Raw genomic sequence first — 22,242 nt, 5'->3', positions numbered from 1 at the left:
AAAGCGACTTTTGACATTAGTCACGCATCTCATAAGCTGAACGTGCTGTGTCAGCAGTGCTGCTGGGAGCAGACTTTAGGCGTGACTCATCCCCAGAACTCGCCACCGCTGATGGGAAATGTCTCAGGTTTGAGGTGCCCTCCCTGCTCACGTCTGAGATTCAGATGGGGAATTTCAGTGAAAATGAATCCCTTTGATGAGAGTGCAACTACATCGCTACCGAGCTGTCTGCGGTGATAATCTGAGAAGTGTCAATTTCAAACAAACGGGCGCGGCAAATGCCTTCATTTTCACAGGCAGTGGCAAAACATCCATCGAGATTTCGTAACTTTTCAAGAAGCCAGGTATTAAATATTTGTCAGTTAGCAGACAGGCTTATTCAGAGCCACTCAGAGTAAGAGTACAGAGGTGCCTCTGCTGTAGTTAACCGTCGGCTGATCTTCCTGGAAAGACTGAGAAAGGTGAAAGTAAAACTGTAAGAGTGAGGAGGTAAACGTGTGGGGCGGTAACGCCTGCACGCAGGCCTGAGGCAGCCGCAGCAGGGCGGAGTCTCACCCACGAGGACCTCCACCGCCGCCAGCGAGTCATCCTCCCAGTCCAGGTCCTCCATCTTGTCCTCCGAGCTCTCCCTGGCGCTGGGGCCGATGGGATAGAACTGCTTCCATTCCTCGATCAGCTTCTGCGTGGGGGGGTCCGACAGCTTGAAGGACTGGCCCGTCAGGGTCCCGTTCAGGCCGAACGGACTTAGGATCACTGGGACAGGGGGGTGGGAGGGAGAGGGAGAGGGAGAAACATATGATGTGAGGGAAATTAGCACACATCTCCATAACCTCAGAATACCCAGTGTGCTGCTGCAGAATGGCCCCTCCCCTCCCCCCACCCACTGCAATCAGTACATTCTGTCTTCACCTCTGTTCACCGCGCTCCGCTCCGACAGTGATATACAGCGTCGTATAAACCCTCAGAATGAGCTCTAATGGTGCACAGGACTCCTTGAACGCTCGTAATCTTTGACTCGTACAAGGACTCTCCAGGGTGGGGGGGTGGAGGGGGCGGGGGGGGGTTCGGGGGCAGCTCTCTCCATGAGTCAGTAACGCGGGTCCTGTCAGTGCCTGCAACACTGACGCGACACTGGCCATTCGCCAGCCTCTAGGAGAGCGGCTCGGGTGTCGGGGCTCAGAGTGTGTGCTGTGCGTGTGCTGAGTGTGCCTGCAGGCAGGAAACGCTGCAATGGGACGGAGACTCAAAGCGCCACGCTCCTTCCCCACATGGAGGGGATGGCGGCTCACCAGCCAATCAGAGCCCAGCTCCTCACTCCCCGATCCCTGCACTGTGGGTTGAGGGCTATAACAGATAAGCGCCATGGGGATGTACTGCTGAACACCGTCTAAATCACTTTTTTGTCCTTTGCACTTTCCTTATGATTTATCTTCTGGTGTGATAAGCAGAGAGCAATGAGTTTCACACAGGAATCCTTGCTTGAAGTCTTCAGTGGAATCAATACCTATTGATCTGGGAGTCCATGGAGTCTCGTTCTCACTGGTTGCAAGCAAGTTTAGTTTCACTTTATTAATTAGGGATTTTTTTTCTGTTATTTTTTGTCTACTAAACGGGAAAGTTATTTGTTCATAACTTCATAAACAGAAGTGAGCTTTGGCAGTGCGATCACCCTCCTAACCCGGGTTAATAAGGAGGCAGCCCCCTGTCCCTGCGGTACCCAAGGCCCCGTCTGTAAGCCCTGCTGAAATCATTACCCGACGGGCAGCAGCAAACACATAAATCACACAGCACAGGCTGCGCTGCATCAAAGCCCCTCTGCTTACACAACACCGACACAGCCAGCTACACACACTAAATATGAGGGCTGAAAAATGCGCAACAATATTTTCTCTCAAAATTCCAGATGACTGGTGCAGTACATTTACACCTTCGGGGGGGCGGGGGGGTGACGGGCGTGCGCTGTAATCACAGCTGCAGGCGGGGAGACAGGGGGGAGACAGGCTTCGGCATTGTCTCACGTTAGCGGGCTTTTGAGTGCCTGTAATAGGACACCGGTAACACGATGATAAATTTTAGCAGAGACATGGGGATGTGCTCTCCCTGAAGGACGTGTCGGATGCATGAGGATCGGTTAAATTAATTTAAAAGCGTCAGGTTCATTACATCTTGGTTGCCTTCTTATTTTTATAGGGTCATTTCCTGCAGAGGCTTTTCACACGCACGAGTCACAACGGCACAATCTCGGTTTTATATCACGCACGCACGCACGCACGCACGCACGCTCATACATCCGGAATTCCATCACAGTTTTTCTTCAGGCCATACAGCGGAGGCAGTCATTCCCAGAGCAGGAAATGACTAACTCTTCAACACAGAACAGCCCCTTGTTACGTCCATGTTCAGCAGTTGTAACTGAGTGGGTGACGATGGTGCCGTTTTCAACTGATTTACTTCCTATTTACCTGGTAGTCACCTGTCAGACTCACCTGCGGAGCATGTGCCCTCTTATGTTCAAATCACCTGCACCTGTTCAAGGCCCCCAATAGACTGATTCTGGCCCCAGGTTTGGTTCTTGCATTGCATGTTGCCTGTGGACACCTGGTCTTAACAACATGCACTTCCACTGCTATGCAAATGATGCAGGTCTATGTATCTCTAAAACTAGTAATCATCAACAGACTACAACAGTGTATGACTTGCCATGCGGACATCAAAAGTTGGATGCCTAAAAATTCATTTGACAGATTCAAATAATACTCAAGTTTTGTAGTTGGGTTTCAAGCAAACTGTACATTTTCTAAACCCTGACAGCAGCCAGACAGTGGAGGGTTAAAGCGGTACATACGGCTATGGAGCATGTCGCTCCGAGGATTGCCGTTTTGCTCCCAATGACAGGGGCTATGCTAAGGGATTAGCATCGGCGCTGCGCTCTCCCCTTCCTGTTGCCTGGCTTCCTGCTTCGTTTGCATGCTTCCACTGCACGTGGCTGCGCACAGAGCTGGTGGTTTTGTGGTGTGCCAGATCTGCACTGCAAAACTTCCTCGCTATTTCCATTTCAGCTTTATCAAACTGTTGAGTAAACAATGCTTCTATCTGATAACGCCGGAGCTCGGTGCTCAGGCAGCTCGGTGAATGGGCGCTCTCCTGCGGTCCCACGCCCCTGACCTTTCACAGCTATTGAACTCGCCCACTTTCGATGACTGCAGGTGGAAAAATGCGAGCCGCTCTGAAGCGCTCCCTCTCGCTGCAGCGAGGCGCTGACCGCCCTTCTCTTGACACCAGTTTAAGAGGAAACTATTTAAACGGCTAGTTCAAAAGCAATCACTTTTCAGTTTGATGACCTGCTTTATTAACATGTTTATTTGGAGATGGAGAGGTGTTTTGATGTGAAAGTACTGCTGAGTGCTCATGCCCAGCCGTAGCCAATACAGGGAGACAGAGTGTCTGAGTCATAAAAGCACGAGTGTTTAGGTGCAGAGGCCAGCCGTGTCCCAGAAGCACCGGACTGCTGTGTGTAAGGGCCCCAGCCGTGTCCCAGAAGCACCGGACTGCTGTGTGTAAGGGCCCCAGCCGTGTCCCAGAAGCACCGGACTGCTGTGTGTAAGGGCCCCAGCCGTGTCCCAGAAGCGCCAGACTGCTGTGTGTAAGGGCCCCAGCCGTGTCCCAGAAGCACCGGACTGCTGTGTGTAAGGGCCCCAGCCGTGTCCCAGAAGCACCGGACTGCTGTGTGTAAGGGCCCCAGCCGTGTCCCAGAAGCACCGGACTGCTGTGTGTAAGGGCCCCAGCCGTGTCCCAGAAGCACCGGACTGCTGTGTGTAAGGGCCCCAGCCGTGTCCCAGAAGCACCAGACTGCTGTGTGTAAGGGCCCCAGCCGTGTCCCAGAAGCACCAGACTGCTGTGTGTAAGGGCCCCAGCCGTGACCTGGAAGCGCCAGACTGCTGTGTGTAAGGGCCCCAGCCGTGTCCCAGAAGCACCAGACTGCTGTGTGTAAGGGCCCCAGCCGTGACCTGGAAGCGCCAGACTGCTGTGTGTAAGGGCCCCAACCGTGTCCCAGAAGCACCGGACTGCTGTGTGTAAGGGCCCCAGCCGTGTCCCAGAAGCACCGGACTGCTGTGTGTAAGGGCCCCAGCCGTGTCCCAGAAGCACCGGACTGCTGTGTGTAAGGGCCCCAGCCGTGTCCCAGAAGCACCGGACTGCTGTGTGTAAGGGCCCCAGCCGTGTCCCAGAAGCACCGGACTGCTGTGTGTAAGGGCCCCAGCCGTGACCTGGAAGCGCCAGACTGCTGTGTGTAAGGGCCCCAGCTGTGACCTGGAAGCGCCAGACTGCTGTGTGTAAGGGCCCCAGCTGTGACCTGGAAGCACCAGCCTGCTGGGTGTAAGGGCCCCAGCCGTGACCTGGAAGCACCAGACTGCTGTGTGTAAGGGCCCCAGCCGTGACCTGGAAGCACCAGACTGCTGTGTGTAAGGGCCCCAGCCGTGACCTGGAAGCACCAGCCTGTGCGGTTTGTATGGTCCCAGACGTGGCTTGTGTGCACTCCTCTCTGCAACCCCTCAGAGTACAACCAGGGTGGAGCGGTGATGACAGTGAGGGCATGGTCACACGTGGTTGGACAGACCGCAGCGCGCTTGTCTGTGTGGAGTGGTCTTCAGTGACGGTGCTGATGACAGTGTGCCTGTGGTCACGCGCTGAGCAGGCGGAGTATTTGGACAGACAGAAGAGGGCTTGCCGCTCAGTTCAAAGCAGAGATAACCCTGTCTTACAGGACGGTGATGATGACAGCGTGCACATGCGGCTGGACAGACAGCAGCATGCTTGCCGCTCAGTGCAAAGCGGAGATATCCCGGTGTGGAGCGGGCGACGGGTCGTGGCGGGGCTCACCTTGGCAGGGGCTGCTGGCCTGCTGGGCCAGGGTCAGGTGCTCCTCGCTCAGGTGGTAGACGGGCTGGTGCTGGTTGATCTCCACGCTGGTGCACACGTTGCTGTCCCCGTGCAGGAAGAAGGTGAAGGCGCAGGACAGGTGCTCGCTGCGGGGACAGGAGGGGGACACGGTCAAAAGACACAGCCAAAAAGATAAACCTGCGTTACAAAGGTTGCCGGTTCAATTCCATGCTAGGGCACTGCTGCTGTACTCCTGTGCAAGGTACTTAACCCAGAACTGCCTCAATAAATATCCAGCTATATAAATGGATAACATTGTAAAAATCTGTAATTGATGCAAGTCCCTCTGGATAAGGATGCTAAATGGCAGTAATGTTAAAGTTCAAAAGCACCATTCATTTCACAGACTGAGGTGTGAAAGTATGGCCAAAACATGCACTCGGCTACATTTCAAAACAAACCATCACAAAGTCAATGCAAGTCCCCTTTCCATAAACCTACCCCCTGTCAACTCAACGGTCGACTCAAAACCTTTATTTCTCAGGAATCTCTTTTAAACCAGCTGTGTTACAGTGAAAACAGAATCCACATGCATCTTTACTCAACACACTCAAAGCACAGACACTCTGTAGGGCCAGGGTTGATAATGCAGAGATAAAGGCTAGCTTTGTTAGCACAGAGGCAGAGGCGGCTTGGTTTTGCTAGCTTTACAGACACAGGAGCACTTCGAGGGGTTCATCGTGTTTGTGCAAGAACAGTTCGGTCTGCAGACAGACTCAGGTGAGGGTGTCCTTTCCTTCCGAACAGGGGAAGTGTGCATTCTCAGTGATCACTCATCAAAGTATCGACGCAGGCAATTGATTACCTACTAGTGAACCCTTGATTTCCTCAAACAAGTGCATCAAAACCGATTTTCAGACCGACTTACTGCTGCGCTCGACCTGAATGCTAATGACCCAGCGCCGCCGCCAGCAGGACTTCAAGCGCAGAGGCGGCGATCAAAAAGCAGGGAAGGAGCAGCCGAGTCCGCGCCTCCATCAGCTTTCACGTTTCCGCAGTTTCCGACCGGAGATAACACGCAGAGGCAGAAAGACAGGTCTGCAAGCACATCTCTGTCACACTCCGTGAGCAGCTGCTATGTGGGGAGACAGTATCCCTCCCATGCCCGTGGACAGGATCAGGGCTCAGGTATACTGTAAACACTGTATTTTTAGGTGCTGCATATGTGGATTTATGCATGAATTGTACCCACAGGACCGAACATTAACGTGCCGCTAAAAATAGGCAGAGGGCGTAAACAGAGAGGTTAGCGGGGTCGTGACAGCCAGGGTCCCGGGGGCGGGAGGAAACGAGGCCTGGGGGAAAAAGGCTGAGGGACGAGGCGGAGCCAGACCCAGCGTCTGCCAGGCCCCGGAGAGCTAGGCGTCTGGGCCAAAGGCCTTTTCCTGGAGCTAACAAACAGGTAGCTTGACTCTGGAATGGCCAGCGATGCTGGATGTAAATAAACAACCCGTGCTTGCACTCGTCACGTACTGCCCCTCGTAAAACGCTGGAGATAAGGACGCTCGCTGGAAAGCTGGAAGTCCGCCCTTGTGTCGATCTAAACTCACGCAAACACGGAAGATAACGGAAAAGCCTACGACCCCCCCCCACTGGCAGCAGCGAGCTGGAAGCAGGGGGAAGGCATTGTGGGAGTCAGAGAGAGAGAGAGAGAGAGAGAGAGAGAGAGAGAGGAGACTCATTAGCCTCCATTACAGGACCTGCGGCTGTCTAGCCCCTGGCCCCGTTTCCCTGAACGTACAGCCCGTCTGCTCTGCAGAGTGACCTCTTCTCTTTTCCATCCACAGGCTAAGAGAAGAGAAGACTCTGAGACTTCCACACTGGAGCAGAGGAGCATCCACTAAGAGGAGCAACAGCTACATTACATGACAGGCATTTAGCAGACGCCCTTATCCAAAGCAGCTTACATTGATTATAGGTTTTACAATTATCCATTTATTCGGCTGGAGGCAATTGTGGTTTAAGTACCTTGCCTAAGGGTACAGTGGGAGTGCCCCATCAAACCAGCTACCTTTTGGTTACGAGTCCTGCTCCTTAACCACTATGCCACCACCGCCAGCCCCTAGGTAGCGAAAACAAAATGGCGGATGATGACCATAACAAGGTACTTCATTAAGAGGCGGGGTGGAACGAGCCACACCACACACTTAAAAACTGAGGGCTAAACAGAGGGCTGACTGCGCACGCCTGTTGCCTGGGATGTGCCGGGACAGGAACTGTTTACGCTCACTCCGATTACAGTGCCGGGCAGAAAACAGCCCGCTGCCCATCCAATCAGCTTCCAGGGAGCTGCCGTAAAGCGCGGGGTGCTGAAAGGTGTGTGTTTAAGAGGCTTAGGTGGGTCAGACGTCACTGATGGAGCAACACCGGCTTCATTTCCACGGAGACTTTAAAACCGTCTTTCAAGAACCTGCATGGAAACGAGTCCAGCAAACTAGGATTTCAGACACGCAATTCTTACATACTAGATTACAGGAAGATTCGTCAAAACTTTTTATTCAGGGTTTCAAACGGAATTTTCGATGAACAAGAAAAAAAGTCATCCAATAAGTAAGCCATGGCACTGTTTGTGTGTTTATTTCTCTCCTATCTGACATTCCCACTGCTACGGAACATCAAATTACAGGAAAGGGGCACTGGAGAAAGCTAAAAACAGAATAATCAGCCTGAAAAATAACCTGTGTGGCTGAGGGAGTGTGGAGTCTGAGCCTCCCAGCGCACACACCCCTGACACCTGACACATATCCTAACCCCACCAGACAGCCACACAATAACACGGGAGAGGGGCGAGTGGGAGTCCGCCTTACTTAAAGGGATTTGACAGAGCAAATCCCATTCTCGCTGCATCTCACTAGAACAAATCCATTCAGCAGAAATATGAACAGCAAACAGCGGGGGACACTTGGGGCCAGTCAAGCTCACTATACGAGCTAAGAGAGGGAGTGTGTGAGGCTCTTTATGAGACAGGGTGAGCAGGGTACTCTCAGCGGCGCCTCTGTGTGGTCAGAGAGCTTACCGCACTGGGAGCACTGAGGCTTTTCTGACCCCTGTTGCTGGTCCCAGAGTGCAGTGTCCTGGCTGGGCGCTCTCCGGCCAAGCTGCCCTCCTGTACCCCGGGTTACCCCACACTATGCCTCAGAGAGAGGCTACAGGGCAGAGCCTCACCGGCTGACAAATCATGCTCTTTTCTAAAACTTCATCTCAAATCCACCCATTTGCCGACTAACTTTTTATTCATTACCATTTCATATGCATGAAATTTACATTATTATTAACATATGGCTTTTTGTTGTTCTTATGCAGAGCCACTTACAGAATGAAGGGCAAGCACATGCAAACTCACACTAAACTTCACCTCCATGGGGCTAACAGCGCAGAGAAGCACACCACTAAAAAAAGTATTAGTTTACACAGCGCAAGGCCAACAATATATGTTTGTATTAGTTTACACAGCACAAGGCCAACCAAATAACATCTGACAGATGGTTTGGGGGTTTCTGGGTGCTCTGAGTGGGATGTGGCAGCGCTGAGAGCCTCAGTCAGGGAGGTGTGCCTGTATACTGTACTGCAACGCTACTGTATGAAGCAGGAAATCGCTCTGCTGTAGACAGGAAGCGGACACTTCCCTTCAGGATGCCAACCGCGGCTCCTCCGCTGAGAGAACAAACCGAGGCCACCGTCAGGTCAGCCCGCAGAGGAGCGAGCGGCACGCCCTCGAGGGCCCGGGGAGCGACGCCGCCGGCGCCCCCTATTGACAAAACACAGCGCTGTCGCTTCAGAGGAAACTACAGGGACAACAGAGACGAAATCACCTGATCAGCAAAGTAGGGACATGTGGCACTACACAAAAGGCTGAGTCAGATGTACAATAAAGGATGACAACTTCAGCGATCATTCATGATTCAGGACATTCTTATGGCAAACTATATTTTTATTTTCTTATGGGGCAGCAGCGTAACATAGTACTAAGGAGCAGAACCCACAACTGAAAGACTGCTCATTCCTTTCCCTGCTGGGGTGCTGCTGCTGTACCCTTGGACCAGGTACTTAACCCGAAACTGCCTCCACAAACATCCAGCTTCATAAAAGGATAACATGTAAAAATCGTAACCTATGCAAGTCTCTCTGGATAAGAGCGTCTGCTAAATGCCAATAATGTGATGTAATGTTTTAGCTAAAGTACAAGCAAATAAATTTAACCAAGAGATCATCTATAAAGCTGGCTAGTTATTTATTGTTGCAAGCTATGTGGCCATCATGTTTCAGGGAGAGTAATGTTAGCTACGTTAAATTTGAGCTATGTGTGTCTACTGCTATTACTGTAACTAGCTCTGCACTCATAACTTTTCAAAATATGACACAATTGTTCAATAATATCTAAGCTATATGGCTAGCTAGTGATCTGAGAAGACACTGGACATATTTAGCAGTCCACCAGCTCATATGATGTCATCTAAACCCTTTGTCCCTCTCCCCTCAGTGTGACAAACTCCCCAGCCACACCCACTCAGAGAGCCCACTGCAGTGGCCAATCAGAACGGAGCAGGTGAAACCAGTTACTGGCACCTGAGTGGCTCAGACAAATTACAGACTGTGGTGCTACTGTGCTCACAGGAGCCAGTGGCCGACGTGCAGGAACACGCTGGAAACGCAGGCACTGCACAAGTAAACAAAGAGGCTAAAAACAGACGGGCTGCCAGCTCCTGCCCACACACAAAGCGCAGGCCTCTGTAAAAACATCCACGCTGTAAACCGCTCCCATGTGCAGCACGGCTGCCAGCCAGAGTGGACAGACCACTGCCACCTACAGGCTGAAGCTCAGCACTGCAGGGTCTGTTTACCGCCAGCACCTGCATCTGACCTTCACACAGAATCGCACTGAAATAATCAGACTCTACACAAAAAAGTTAAAACAGTGCAAGCAACCCATCCTGATTTAAGAACACAATCCACGGGTCGTCCCAAGCAACCTGTCAATGCTGCTGTGCCACCACAATCATCGAGATATTGCTCATGTCCACTAAAAATTACATTACTAAGAAAATACACATTTGAGTCAGATTAAAAAAAAACCTGACCAGTCCTTCTGGTTAACTGATGGATGTGTCTGTGATTCCTGGCATTTACTGACGTGTCTACTCTAACGTGGTCACTGGCCGCTTGCCATTCAGCCAGAATCTCCTCCTGTACTGCGGGCGAAGCAGCCGCCTCCAGGTAAACGTATGAAACAACCCTGTTCAACCTTGTTTTACACATTCTGGTGAGTAAAACGTCCTGGAACAATTTGCTCAATGCATTCAAAACACAAGGCTAGGTTTTGTGGAAATATGCAAAGCATCACGTATTTACCTATCAAAATAGCAAGTATTTACCTGCACAATGACAAATAAATAAATGACCAGGACATTGCTGCTGCTTAGGAGATGCTTTTATCCACACGTCCATTTACATATCTTACCATTTTCAAACATTATCCATTTATACAGCTGGATGTTTACTAAGGCATTAAATACCTTTCCCAACGGTACACCAGCGGAGCTTCACCGGGGAATTGAACTGGCAACCTCTGGGTTACAAGCCCTGCCCTTACCGCTGTGCCACACTGCTGGCCTGAGTGTGATCTGCTGAGGCCAGTTAGCAGCAGCAGTAGAGCAGACAGGGCATATATCTGGGATAAAGCTCCTGGCCCCGTTTCAATATACAAACCACTGCCGCTACCTGTGCCAACATTCTCTTACTGTTCTCCTCACTGTCCTGTCTCCCGCTTTAATCCTGTTGCGACGCCAACATTTTTGAACTGAGCTGATTCAGGTATTAGCTTGTGCAATCTTTTCATGTCTTTAAAAAGAGCACTGTTCATTATTTAAGCGTAACTGATAAGGCAGGTGTTTTGCAGTTAATACACTCAGAAACAAACAGCCGTTTTGGAAAGGCAGGTAAAGGTCAAACACTTCAAAAAAAAAAAAAAAGAAAGAAAAGATGAATGTAATTTGTTTTGTTTTTGTTCATTAAGTGCATCAATTGATGCAGCTTTTTACAAAGAATGATATCCCTAAAACAATGCTATGCACCAAGCTAAATAAAGTGCATGAATGGATGAGCAGATTTTTAACACGGCTCGAGTGTCAGATATCCCAAGCAGCCGGTGGCAGGGGCCTGTTGACATGGCCGCTGCAGAAGCCACAGTGCAGAGAGAGCGGTGTTTTGTTGAGTCAGCCTTGTTTATGAGGCCCAGACAGCGGTAAAGCCGTGACCGGTGGCCTCCCCCCCACCCCCCTGCCACACTCCAGCACGTCTGCAACAAGGTGACTCCAGCGCAGCACGCAGGCCTAGCACAGAGAGCGGCAGCGCTATTTTTAACGTGTTTTTAACACCCCGTAACACGTCCAACACCAGCACCCCCCCCCCCCCCCCCCCCCCACGAAACGGCGGGCCCGGCGGCACCTTCCCCCCTGCCAAAAGCGGCCGGGCCCTGGCTGAGAGCTGCTGGCCCTGGCCCGGCGGCCGGAGATGAGCGCTGCCTAAATTAGCGGGGGTTTGGCAGGGCAGCGGGAGGTGTAGGATTCCCCCGCTCCCCTGGCAGGGAGTCCACCCTGAGTGCAGGCGCATGAGTACGCGCTGATGTCATCCCTCTCTGCCGCTAGCCCGTGCCGTGGGGGGGGGGGGGGGGCACGAGGGGCATGGCTGCACACCCCTCGCACTCCCCGGTACTCAGCACAGGTGCTGTTACACTCACACTCTCTCAGGCCAGCGGTACGGCAATTTAAGACGGGACAAATTTCACCTGTCAAAGACATTTTAATCTGCCTTCAAATTTCATCCTAGAGCACAAGCCCCACATGGCTCTTCACCAAATTCACACTTCCTTTGCAGTGTAACAGCAAAATGACAGCATGCACCTGAACATGTGTTAATCCTTACCAGGGTGCTGTAATAACCTCTGTCTGAGTCCCGAAACCAGAAGTGCTACAGCAAAAATATGAGTAATTCTTAATGTTTTTCTTAATTTTTCATTATTCATTACTTATGTTCATTAAACTTAACATTATTTGACTGAGAAGACTGTGTGGGGGAATCTGAACATACCTGAAGAATATGGAACCATGTGAGACAACCGTGTTCCAAAACAGAATAAAAATAAAACTGGAACACTGCAAAACAAAATGGCTTATTCCTATCTTGATAAGTTAGTGGAAAATGAACCCAGCTCAATGGTCTGATACGTTGCAACCATGTTCACGCTGAATAGAATACATCAGCCGACCGATGTGCAGAGCATTTCAAATGATTCAGATTCTTCTCACTCGTAAAACTGTGAATTCATCTTCTGTCAACGTGAGTGTTGTTAGGATCCCGCTCACTGGGCCATGATTTCCCTGCCAGCCGCCAGTGTGATCAAGCTTAAAACCTTTTTAATCAAGTGCGCGTCAACAAACCACCAGCAAGCTTCCCCCCCATTTATTAACAGGTATTAGAGTGGGAAGTAACTCAACCCCTGGTTCACAGCGTACTACTGCACGGAGCTGTGAGCAGTTTGACTTTAATGACACTCTGACTGGAGAGAGAGCGAGACAGCCTACCACCGCTTTAACATCAATCATAACTTTTCATCAACTGCTTAGCTGAAGTAACTCTGCACTAATGAAACGGCTTCCTTTCCATTTCAAACCATCCCAGGCCATCCACAGCAGCGCAGCAGATATGGACAATGCACAGTAAGTGCCATCTCCTGAGAGGGTAGGCACACACCGAAACACGACGGGTCAAACTGTTGGACTAATGTGCTGTCAAGAAACTGCCCTTTAGTTCGCCTTGAGCTCTTGTTTCAAGACATCAAGCGCCATAACTCACGGGTTATGTTTGGAGGTGACCTAGGATTTAGTGAATGTGTGGCCAATGTAACCCCATCCGTTCATCAAAAATACACTAATTACACTTCACATGTGAAACACGGCTGGATTCGTAAAGCACATATGCTCCTCATGCATCGAGTCAGGACTGAGCTAGGATTTTTATCAAATGTCCTACATCGCGTGAAATTCAGAGAGCCACAAGACTGGGAAAATACCCTGCACAAGCAGCAAATAAAAAAAATAAAAAAGCACAAAAAACCACCACCGGTTTCATTCTTAATGGCCAGTAAAGACTCAATTCTCACTGAAAGGAGCCTTGCTGGGTCTTATTGGCATCTTAAATTTTAAAATGAGGTGCACATGCCGAGCTGCCTGGGTAAAAGCCCTTCTTGAAAGGAGGGATAAAAATCGCCAGAGATACGACCGCTCCCTCTAAGGTTATTCACCGTTTCAGAGAGCTTACAGACCGCGAGAGCCCAGCCAGGCCAAAACTCTTGACCTTGCATCATGTGATGCCTTTGAATCTCTCCCTGTTGTTGAAGAGAATTCAGCCAGAGTAGCAGAGGTTCTTAGCAGCCATTAACAGTCCTGAGAGCGAAAGACTGTTTCCATCCTGAAGATGATGAATGACATACAATGCTTGGGGGGGGGGGGGGGGGGGGTAGATTGCATTGAGTATGTCATTTCAAAGCGGAGGAAAGATAACTCACACTCCTTTAGCCTTTATCTAATCATTCTGCCTATGATGGGATTTGCCTCATAAGGAGTACAGTCCATTTAAAACATCTGTATTGGTATCATGAGAACTGCATTACATGTGTAAGCCCGTGAGCGCTGAGATTTATTACATTAGGTGTGTATACTCCACTGGCTTGCTACTAAGTGCCAGCATCCTGTCCCTGACATTCTCTTAAAACACTCCTGAAGCAGAATCGAGAATCAAAGCCTCCGTCATGGGTTATGCAAGATCATCCTATCAGGACCCAGGGATTGACATCTCATGACCCAGCTGGTAGCCTCAAGCCTGCTTTTGAAAACCCCCACTGTGGAGCATCATGGAGTTTTTTTTTTTTTTTTTTTTTTACAGGGAGGGCTCTGAGCCTCATTATTGCCTGCCAGGCCTCCAGACGGTTCCCTTTTTCAACCACCAGACAAGAATCGATGTTTCAAAATTCATTCTCCTCACAGTAGTCAGCAGGGACCTTCTGCTCGGCTCAGACAGTAAGAAAAGAAACGCATTCCAGCAATATGCTCGGCACAGATTCTCCAAAAGAAACACACATATCCGTTTTCCATGCTCTCGAGAATTCTCAAAAGAACAACAGAGGGGAAATCTCAAAGGGAAAATAGATGCGCTGATGCCCAGAACGGGTTAGAAGCTTCCAGAAACTGCTGCCTTGTCTGGCTGATCGCCGCTAAGGGGGACTGCTGCTTTTTCATAACTGAATCAGCTCACAAATGCGAAGGCACACACACGCTAACACACACCAGCAGAAGCACACAAATCAAAGGCCTGGCTTTAAGTGTTCCGATGTGCAGGCTTTGGTTGAATTTGGACACTGGAGTAGCTTATATGTGCCGAGTTCACTTTTACAGAAAATGTGTTTCAGAACAACAGGATATGATTCACCGTGTTAGACTGAACGAAGCATAAAGGAGATGAGAAGCCAAATCCAAGCGGCTCAGACGGAAAGGCTTTTTCCTCATACTCGAGAGGCATTACAGCACAATACATTACTACATACCAACGAGGGCTTGTGCTACACTGACTGATGGAGAGGCTGACTACTCCTGACACAGGTGTGCTGTGATCTACCCACCTGAGCATATACACGCAAACAGGTGCCAGATCGGCTGCCTGATCTTGAAGTGCGTCTATCAGTTCCATTTCGACTGTCAGCAAAATATACCTCAAAAGGACATGGTGAAATTCAGCTGAGCAAGCTAGCTAACCAAACCGCGGTGAGCAGCTCGTTGTCCATGAGAGCCAAGAACTTGCTTAGCAACAGAACAAACTAACTCACACTTCAGCCTCATATTTTCAGACTTGGCACCTTTAAGTTCACGTACACACAGCATACATAGGGATTATACCGCTCTAGCAGAACTTACAAGGCAGAGAAAGGTTGCCTTTTTCCCCTAGTTTAGTTTGCAAGTGTGAGAACTCTCAGTGTTTTTTTTTTGTCTCGGGTGTGCGCGGGGCCTGGCCCAGCTCAGCTCGGCACGGTTCGGCCCCTGGGAACGCGAGTGTCCCGCCGTCCAGCACTGCAGAGACACTGCTCCCGGGTCACGTGGCGTCTTATGCAGGAGGAGAGGCTGACGGAGGATATATTTAGCTCGTTAGCCCCACACTCGCGGCTCTGGCACGTTCATCCTGAGCTGTCCTACTTTACACACTGTGCTCTCCCACCGCCCCCCCCCCACCCAGAGCAGGAAAATGGTCACGTGAAACTCGCCCTCTGCCTCCGCGCGGGCGTGCGGGGCGGCACCGTGAACGTAACAGGGTAGCGCTAAACCCCGCCGAAGATTGGGAGCCAGCCCCCTTTCCCTGTGAGCACTTAGAGAACTTTTACGCGGGACGAGCATTAGCCTACTACAGCGTGAATGACAGCATTATGTTAGCATTTTTATTAGAGCTCCCACACACATGAACACACAGCTCCTTCACACAGTGTCCTGTTGTGTTCTGAGCTTTCTGGACATCCCATCAACGAAGCAAAGGAAATATATGAAGGATCTTTCATTAGGTATCACACCACATGCATGTGCACCACACTATGAGTGTACATTCGGTCAGTGCACTTCAGGAGCATACAGAAGATTCCCCCAGGGCTTGGGCGTAGACCACGATCTGCCCCTCTCATCTCTGTCTTCACGCTCCTCTTCCAATGCGCTCATTTGCAAGGCTCTCGCACCAGAGTCCACTAGCACACACGCATGTCCCCAGATGAACGCAGATATTTACAGCAAATATAAATTCAGAACACATTTCAGACAAACCTCAGTTTCACTGACGTGGCTGTGCTGAATCGTGCCAAACTGCGCTCGCTGTGGAGGAAACTCAGACAGAAAAACTACTGACAGGTGAAGGCGGTTTTGAGCGCTTTGAGGTTGACACACACCAAGCTCTAACGCTCGAGGAAGTTTAAGTGTGCAGGGTTACGATGCTTATCAACACAGCGAGAGCAGATCCAGGTCAGGGGAGCAGTGACTGTCTCAGAGAGAAGAGCCAGAAAAAGCCTGGGTAGAAGGGAAAGGGTGCATTCCAAAACATGCGCAGCAGGTAAGGCGATCCGGCACGACTCTCCCAAACAGAACGCCTCCACGGCGCTGACGAAAGCGCCATGACTCACGCCCACTGCGTGATGCCACCATCTGATCACAACGGCTCGCTGCTTGAGGCCTGAGAATTCCGGCTAAAAACAGAAACAAGGCCCTGCACCAGCACGGAGGCCTGACCTCAGTCACTACAATATCCCAGCTTCATTCAGAAACAGCAGAACAGATTGGGTTACATCAGTCACACAAGCCAAAACCTGTCTTTCAGTTAACAGGAAGTGGGATGTGTGTAGGTGCCTTACAGCATGTACTGGGAGAGAGAATACAATGCTCGGGCCGTCCCCGCTGTTTCAGTGATGATTGTCTGTACTATCAATAAAGAGTGTACAGCTGCAGGCAGTTCCTCAATTATCAATTTGCCTGTTTCTTTACAATTAGCTCAGCTGCTCCTAGCAGCATGTTGCCCACTGAATAAGAGAGGGAAAAAAACAGGTTATTATAATTTAAGACCACACTCCTCATCGAAGCCCTGAAATACATCTCCGATCCACCAACACTGGCTTCTCACTAGCTAGAAATCTATGCAAATTTGCAGCTTTAGCCAAACAGACTGGTCAGGTTTGTAATCCAGCACAAGTGAGTGTGTGTGTGTGTGTGTGTGTGTGTGTGTGTGTGTGTGTGTGTGTGTTCAAGCCATGACCGCTGACAGACCGCTCCAGGAGAGCTGAACTCCCTGCAGCGAGGGGGGGCGGAGTTTCGGCCGTCAGACACGGTCCTGCGGTAGTGTGCACGGACACAGTCAGCTCAGCGGGAGCTCGGGTCTACTGCGGAGTGATCAAGCGGCAGGACCGAGAAACAGCTTTTAGTTTCAGAAGAGAGACAGACTGAGAACGCATGTGTGGGTCTCAGGAGCCAGGGCTGAACACACCCAGACTCCTGAGAGTAGAGAGCTGGGAGCAGTGAGCTGGGAGTGGGCCACCTGTTTGGTGAGCGTGAGAGAACTACTGGTGCGGTGCAGTCAGGAACCCCACATTCACACTTGGCAAAGGCTCTACAACACAAGCAACAAGCAACCAACACACTGCTTCACCGCTGTGCACTGTTGCTGGTGTGCCACTCACATCATTTCTATTTCACACTCTTGCTACCTGTCTACACTGCACAGGGAAAACAAGTTCAATTCCTTTTATAGTGCATTTAAAAATATTTACACAAGTTACACTAAAAGATAAGCGATTCTGATAACAGGATATTTTTATCCAGATCTGTTAATTCTTAAATTGTTTACTGAGTCCAAAGGCTGTTCGTTAGGATCCCATGCACTAACGTGCTCCTCTCAGCCCTATTCACGCAGACAGCGCATGCACCGTCAATGTCTGTATCTTAAATCTGGGGCTGAATCAAATTAAATCATGTGTCCTCCGAAGTGGCTTCAACCCATTACATAAAAGCCGACAGGAACCTGAGCCTTGCGCAACGCGCCCCTCACAGGGGGGTTGGCTGCTGTACGTTACGGCTGCTGAAACGCCCCCGTCGGACGCGGCGGCAGAAACGCACACCGCGCGGCGGGGATGATGAAATGTGTGTACAGCATGATGAATGCAGCTGTCACGGCACCGGCGGCTCGGGGTGCCCCGGGACCCCCCGCTTCCTCTCCAGGGGACGCGTTAACCGCTCGCCGGCGAACACAAACACAGACGGGGGAGGGACAGTCTGTCACCGTGGCGACGGCAGCCCAGAGCTCCATTCACAACCCTCGCTGGCAGCTCGACCTTTTTCGGTAACGGCCACAACTGGCAATAACGGCAAGCGGATTAAGAAAGACGACAACCAAACTCCAGGGAGGTTTTTTTTTTTTATTCAAATTACCGACAAATCTATTCACATCCCATAAACGTGAGTATGAATATTAACCTCGGTGTGTGTTTAGGAAGACCGGTTCCAGCAGGAACACCACAGTTCCAATGGTGAAGGCAGTGCGATATGTCAAGGCCAGTCTCTCTCTCTCTCTCTCTAAGCTGGTTCAGTGCGCTGGTGTTTAGCGTGAGGACACTGCGCCAAAGACGCCTTTCTCTCCCGCTCTCGGAATTAGAGTGGCAAGCAAACAGAGGATATTGCTTTTCATTCCAGCTAAGCTTTGATTAATTAATTGGAGCCGTTAATGTGATGACCAACAGTTGGAGGAAAAGGTCAAAGCCGCAGGACTGGGGCCTGCGAAAGACCAGGAGGGCCACGCAGCAGCGGAGTACAGAACAGAAAACTTACAGAGGTTAGTGTGCCTCTGTGTCTACTCAACGCTAAAACACAAGATGCACAAGGTCAAAAACTGCAAAAACCTGACTGACCATAAAACCACCTGATTCAACCATAAGCGTCCCCAGACAGCACTGACTACTCCCGTTCCCCTTCTGAGAAACATATGCCCTCCACTACTTTCGGCTTTGACCACAACAGGTAACATGAGCAGGAAATGGGTATTTAAACTTTAAAGGGTAGCAGACTTAGTACAAGCTTAAGAGGAGGAGTCCAGATATATGCGATCAATTAGTACAGCATCAATCCAACACAACCCACTTCACTCCATAAATACTGGCAGTCTGGCCGCAGTGTAACTACTGCATAAATGTCTGCCCACATTAGCGTTCCCAAATTACAAACCGCAGGGGAAATTAGGAGAAATATAAACTGCAACGCAAGAAGACCGTGTGCGCATGTGCATGCACGTGTGTGTGTGTGTGTGTGTGTGTGTGTATGTGTGTGTGTGCACATTAACATGCACACACAAAAGTGTTTAACTGAAAAAAGTCCCTGTGATATTACCAAGGCTGCCAGTAATCTGCCCAAAACACAGGCAAACCACAAATCTAAATATGGTTCATGTCTGACAGTACCAGAGTGCTATGAGTAAGCCATGTTCACGCTAACAGCGGCACTCCAAATAGCCTATCATGTATGGAGGCGAGGTAATCAAACTAGAAACACGGAAAACATTTGTGACTTTTGTGATTTGTGATTTAAACACGTTTGTTACACAAGACAACCCACAGCATGTCATCTGTTCAAAAACCACCTCACTGTTTAACTGAAGACAAAGAGGGCTTAGCAAATAAGCCACAACCCGTCCCACACTCAGCATGGACAGTGCAGAAAAGGCAGTTATGATCCACGGAAACTGCACACACACAGGGGCACCAGATCAACGCCGAGGGGAAGCGTTGGGGTGACATGCCAAGGGGCCGCACTGGCCAGACTCTGACGCTGCTCAGACCACACCCAGACAGTTCCTTTCTTTCTGCACGTGCTCAGTGTGCATTGTGGATATGCCCCCTGTGCTGCTGAGGGGCGCGCCCAGCCCACCATTTCCACTGAACCAGAGACAACCCGCCGTCGCTCTGCTTTTAGGGAGAGTGCGCGGAGGGCGACCCGGAGGTTTCGGGTTTCTCCCTGGTGCCCATTTGCCACAGAGCGCATGCAGATCCAGTTTCATTCCACCAGCTTATATTTAGCTTTAAACAACACAAATGCAAAACAGCGGCTGAGAAACACGGCAATCAAATTTCTCGGGTTTCCTGATAACGCGCACTGGCGCGGCACGCAAACGCAGCCTACACCACACTACTCTCAGGACAGTGCGAAGTAGCAGGCTGCCCGCAGCAGCACTGAGAGAGAGCAGAGACAGGCAGTGGTAATGAACTCTCTCCTGCCATTAAAACTGTCTCCCCCCACCACTTCCTCAGACTCTCACTTTTCACCTGCTGTGAGAACGCCACATTTCAGCTGCTGTCATTCTTTGCTGTGCAGGATGACGTTCCATTAAATTTTTCTTAGGCCCGGTTTTTAAAAGTCCATCAGCGACAAAAGATCTGTCATATCACCCCGACCCGTCAATGCAGCAGAAACAAAAAATATAGCTGATACAGCAAATTCATAAAATTCCCCCCAACCCTCAAAAATTCCAGCAAAAACCCAAGTCCAAATTATGTATTCTGTGCAGAACTAGTACCGAATTAAACCAGAAGCAGCTCCTCTAAGTTCATTTGAGCGGTCAATTAACCTAGCCGCTCAAAAAACTAGATTAGCGGTAAGTGAAATTCCGAAGGTCGGAGACGCAATTAGCCATAACGACCTCGCTTCCATTTCCTTCCAAACCAAATACCCGTTACCATCTAACCGTCCGGGACAACAAGGGAACGGGAGACCCCGAACGGCTGGGGCTCTGGCGGACAGCGCCCTGCGGGGGGGCAGAAGGTGGGGGGGGGGGGGGGGTGGAAAGCTGGGACGGAGGACAGGGAAAGAGGGCGTGAGGAGGGCTGAGGGTGGGGCCTTACCTCTTGTTGATGGGCTTCTCGTCCTTCTCGTAGGGCTTGACGAACCACTTTCCGATGCGTACAAAGCTACGGCTCATGAGGCAGCGCTCCAGCAGGTTGTGGACGGCCTTGAACAGCAGGCTGCGGCACTCGTAGGTCAGACCGCTCTCCCACACGCCGTCCTCCTCGCCTGCAACGCCGGGCACAGGGGGGGAGGGACACGTGGTCAGAGGGGGGGGTCACACAGCTGCACCGGGACGCCCGGCGAGAGCCCGCACCGGGACGGCCGGAGCACTGAGGCTCTTACATCTGTTTTACAAATTACACACACATCTATACTATAATTACATAGCTACACACATTAACAACATGTTTACTGCATTATTACATTCTGCGTTATTACATTACTTTCATTCTGTATACATACATAAAATGTGGACGTTTTGTGGGGAACAAACCTCTTTGCCTTTCATAAGTATCAAGGGTCTCATGTACAAACTTGCAGACAGAGCGCTTATGCTTTAAAGTGTGATCCATTCATACGGTTGCATATTCACTGAAGCAATCTGGGTTAAGTATCTTGCTCAAGGGTACAGCAGCCAACATGCCAGCCCAGTTAATTAACCAGGCCTTATTATCACTATTACTCACCACACAGAGTCACGCACTGCAATTTAGAGACCTCTGTGTCACAGCCTGCAAAGCCTGCATTTCACAGATGCTGGGAAATTAAGAAATACCCTCTAAATCTTAACTTTGAACAAAAAGATAAATTCCAGGCAAGAAAGGAAAAGAAAGAATGCAAACACTTTATTTCAGAAATACAATGTACACTAGACACACGGCTGAAATTATGACATTTGTAGCTAACAAACAGCTGGCCAGCTCATTCACTGGCTGTCTGACATCACTGCTGCTAACCTATCAGCTCATTCACTGGCTGTCTGACATCACTGCTGCTACCCTATCAGCTCATTCACTGGCTGTCTGACATCACTGCTGCTACCCTATCAGCTCATTCACTGGCTGTCTGACATCACTGCTGCTACCCTACAGCTCATTCACTGGCTGTCTGACATCACTGCGGCTACCTTATCAGCCAGCTCACCTTCATGTGAATCATCATCTACATTTCACGCACAGTCCACGACCCCAAGAATGGAATCTTCTCCGGGGCTACTGCGCTCAAAGTACACTCAACATTCTGCCGCAGAGTAATATGTTGTGTAAACACCAGCGATAAACCACTTCCACCCCCAGTATCCACAGCAAGAGCAAACGGCAATCAATTCTTCGCAAGTCTTTTGCAACGGCACATAAAATATTAAGCCAATTCAAGCATGCTTCTGTACATAAGATGCTGCATTAAGCGTGTATCATTCCATGACTTACATTAAGCATGACCTCTGTTAACTGACAATTACCCCTCATTTACCGAATTTTACAAATTCCAAATCATTACACTTTCCAAATCATCTCTGTCAGAAAGTCCTGTTAGCATCCAAGAATTAATGCTCAAATTGAATTTTGAAAATTAAAGCACTAAAATAAATAATAAATGAAGTTATGAATTCATTTATTGTGCACAAGCATTGTTTTATCCATTTCAGGGTCACAGTGTCTCAGGGTCTCATTGCAAAATTCAGTGAACGTTATGGGAATAGCCTAACTGAAATATTTATTGTCAATTTAGAGGCATTACCAAGGGCTTGTAAAATGTATCTGCATCATGCCTGCTTTCTGGTGGAACTTTATTTAATACTAATGAAATGATGATTTGCTGACATATGAAAACGGACAAAATTTCATGATGATGGGACCTTTTTCTATCCTGTCACTGTGTCTGAACAAAATATTTATCAGCA

At 49.9% G+C, this 22,242-nt stretch overlaps 1 protein-coding gene across 2 annotated transcripts in view; it reads right to left on the bottom strand.

Annotated features, from left to right (window-relative positions):
• The window catches only part of LOC118782784 (mediator of RNA polymerase II transcription subunit 13-like), a 60,178-nt gene that overhangs the window by 24,841 nt on the left and 13,095 nt on the right, over positions 1-22,242 (bottom strand). For both annotated transcript variants that reach the window (XM_036536339.1, XM_036536340.1), the window contains exons 3-5: positions 20,399-20,567; positions 4,879-5,024; positions 556-753 (exon numbers count right to left, since the gene is read on the bottom strand). In XM_036536339.1, the coding sequence (XP_036392232.1) occupies positions 556-753; positions 4,879-5,024; positions 20,399-20,567 (513 nt within the window). The remainder of the gene's footprint in view (positions 1-555; positions 754-4,878; positions 5,025-20,398; positions 20,568-22,242) is intronic.

Source organism: Megalops cyprinoides, chromosome 9, assembly GCF_013368585.1.
Source record: "Megalops cyprinoides isolate fMegCyp1 chromosome 9, fMegCyp1.pri, whole genome shotgun sequence".
NCBI classification, from domain to species: domain Eukaryota; kingdom Metazoa; phylum Chordata; class Actinopteri; order Elopiformes; family Megalopidae; genus Megalops; species Megalops cyprinoides.
Note: the sequence above shows the minus strand (reverse complement) of the source record. Positions and strands in the feature narration are given on the sequence as shown.